Raw genomic sequence first — 1210 nt, 5'->3', positions numbered from 1 at the left:
GCGGTGCCCCCGCGGCACCTCCGAGCCCCCGGCGTCAGCGGCGGGCCGGGCGCGGGGCTGCGGTGGCCCCCGCGCGCCCCAGCTGGCGCAGGAAGCCCAGCAGGGCCCGGTGGAAGTCCTCCGGCCGGTCCAGGTAGCAGGCGTGGCCGGCGCCGCGCAGCACGGCGGCCCGGTGCCGCGGGAGGTGCCGGAGGCTCTGCAGCGCCCGCGGGGCCAGGCCCGCGTCCCCGTCGCCGTAGAGGATCAGCGTGGGCGTCTAGCAGGGGGCAGAGCGCGACGGGCCGCCTCAGCGGGGCACGGCTGCCCGCCGGCCCGGGCGGCGGTGCCCGTTGGGGGACCGACCCCCCGCCCGCCAGCCCCCACGAAAGCAGCACCTGGACCTGCCGGTAGCGCTCGGCAGCGTAGTCGTCGGTGCCTGCGGGCGCGATGGGCACGAAGCCCGCCAGCCGGTCGCCCCGGGCCAGCAGGAAGGGCACGGCGAAGCGGCCGCTCATGGACGGGCTGACGAGGACGGGCCTGCGCATGGCCAGCTCCTGCAGGACGTGGTCCAGGAGGGCCACCCGGCCCCGCTCTGTGGCCACCGTCTCGGAGGGGGGCGAGTCCCCGTGGCCTGCGTGGGGCGGAGGGGCAGGCTCAGCGGGGGCGGCTCGGCCAGCCGGGCGCGCGCTGGGTGCCAGGCAGAGCCCGAGCGGTCACACAGCGCCGGGCATGTGCTGGTCCCCTCGGCAGGACTCGGCCAGCTCCGGCCCGTGGGGTTACGCGGCCACGCGGGTGACACCACAGGGGTAGCCCAGTTGCAGGCACGGGCGAGACGCTGGGCCAGTGACTGCCGCTAGCTCCCCGGAGGGGTCCAGAGCGCGCTCACGGCCGAGGTGGAGCCCAGAGCTGCCCGTGGCGGGTGGCGGGATGTCACCCGAGCGTGGCCTGCCGGCTGCCACCCGAGCGCGGCCCACGGGACGTCACCGAGCGCAGCCCGCGGCCCTACCCGGCAGGTCTATGGCGACAGCGCGGTAGCCTTCTCCGGCGAGCAGCGCCAGCGTGCCCAGGGCCTCCCACGTCTTGGAGGTGAAGGCCTGGCCGTGCAGGAGCAGGACGTCCGGCCTGCAGCGGGGAGGACGCGCGGGAAGGGTGCGGGCAGGAGGCAGGGCCCACGGCAGCCGAGCTCGGGCCGGCTGCGCCCGAGGCCGGCCCCCCCGCCGCCCCCATGAGA

At 77.9% G+C, this 1210-nt stretch overlaps 1 protein-coding gene across 1 annotated transcript; it reads right to left on the bottom strand.

The window, feature by feature from the left end:
- Positions 1-34: 34 nt before the first annotated feature.
- On the bottom strand, positions 35-1205 carry ABHD14A (abhydrolase domain containing 14A; the record flags this gene model as incomplete). The annotated part of the gene is made up of 3 exons (XM_085302567.1): positions 35-256; positions 375-610; positions 986-1205. Coding segments are annotated over 3 exons (678 nt in total), but the record flags the coding sequence as incomplete, so codon positions are not given.
- Between the last annotated feature and the right edge of the window lie 5 nt (positions 1206-1210).

The sequence above is a fragment of the Rhea americana genome, unplaced genomic scaffold, assembly GCF_003343005.1.
Source record: "Rhea americana isolate MKP2758 unplaced genomic scaffold, rheAme1 scaffold_19, whole genome shotgun sequence".
NCBI classification, from domain to species: domain Eukaryota; kingdom Metazoa; phylum Chordata; class Aves; order Rheiformes; family Rheidae; genus Rhea; species Rhea americana.
The sequence above is the reverse complement of the archived record's forward strand: the minus strand, read 5'-3'. Positions and strand labels throughout refer to the sequence as shown.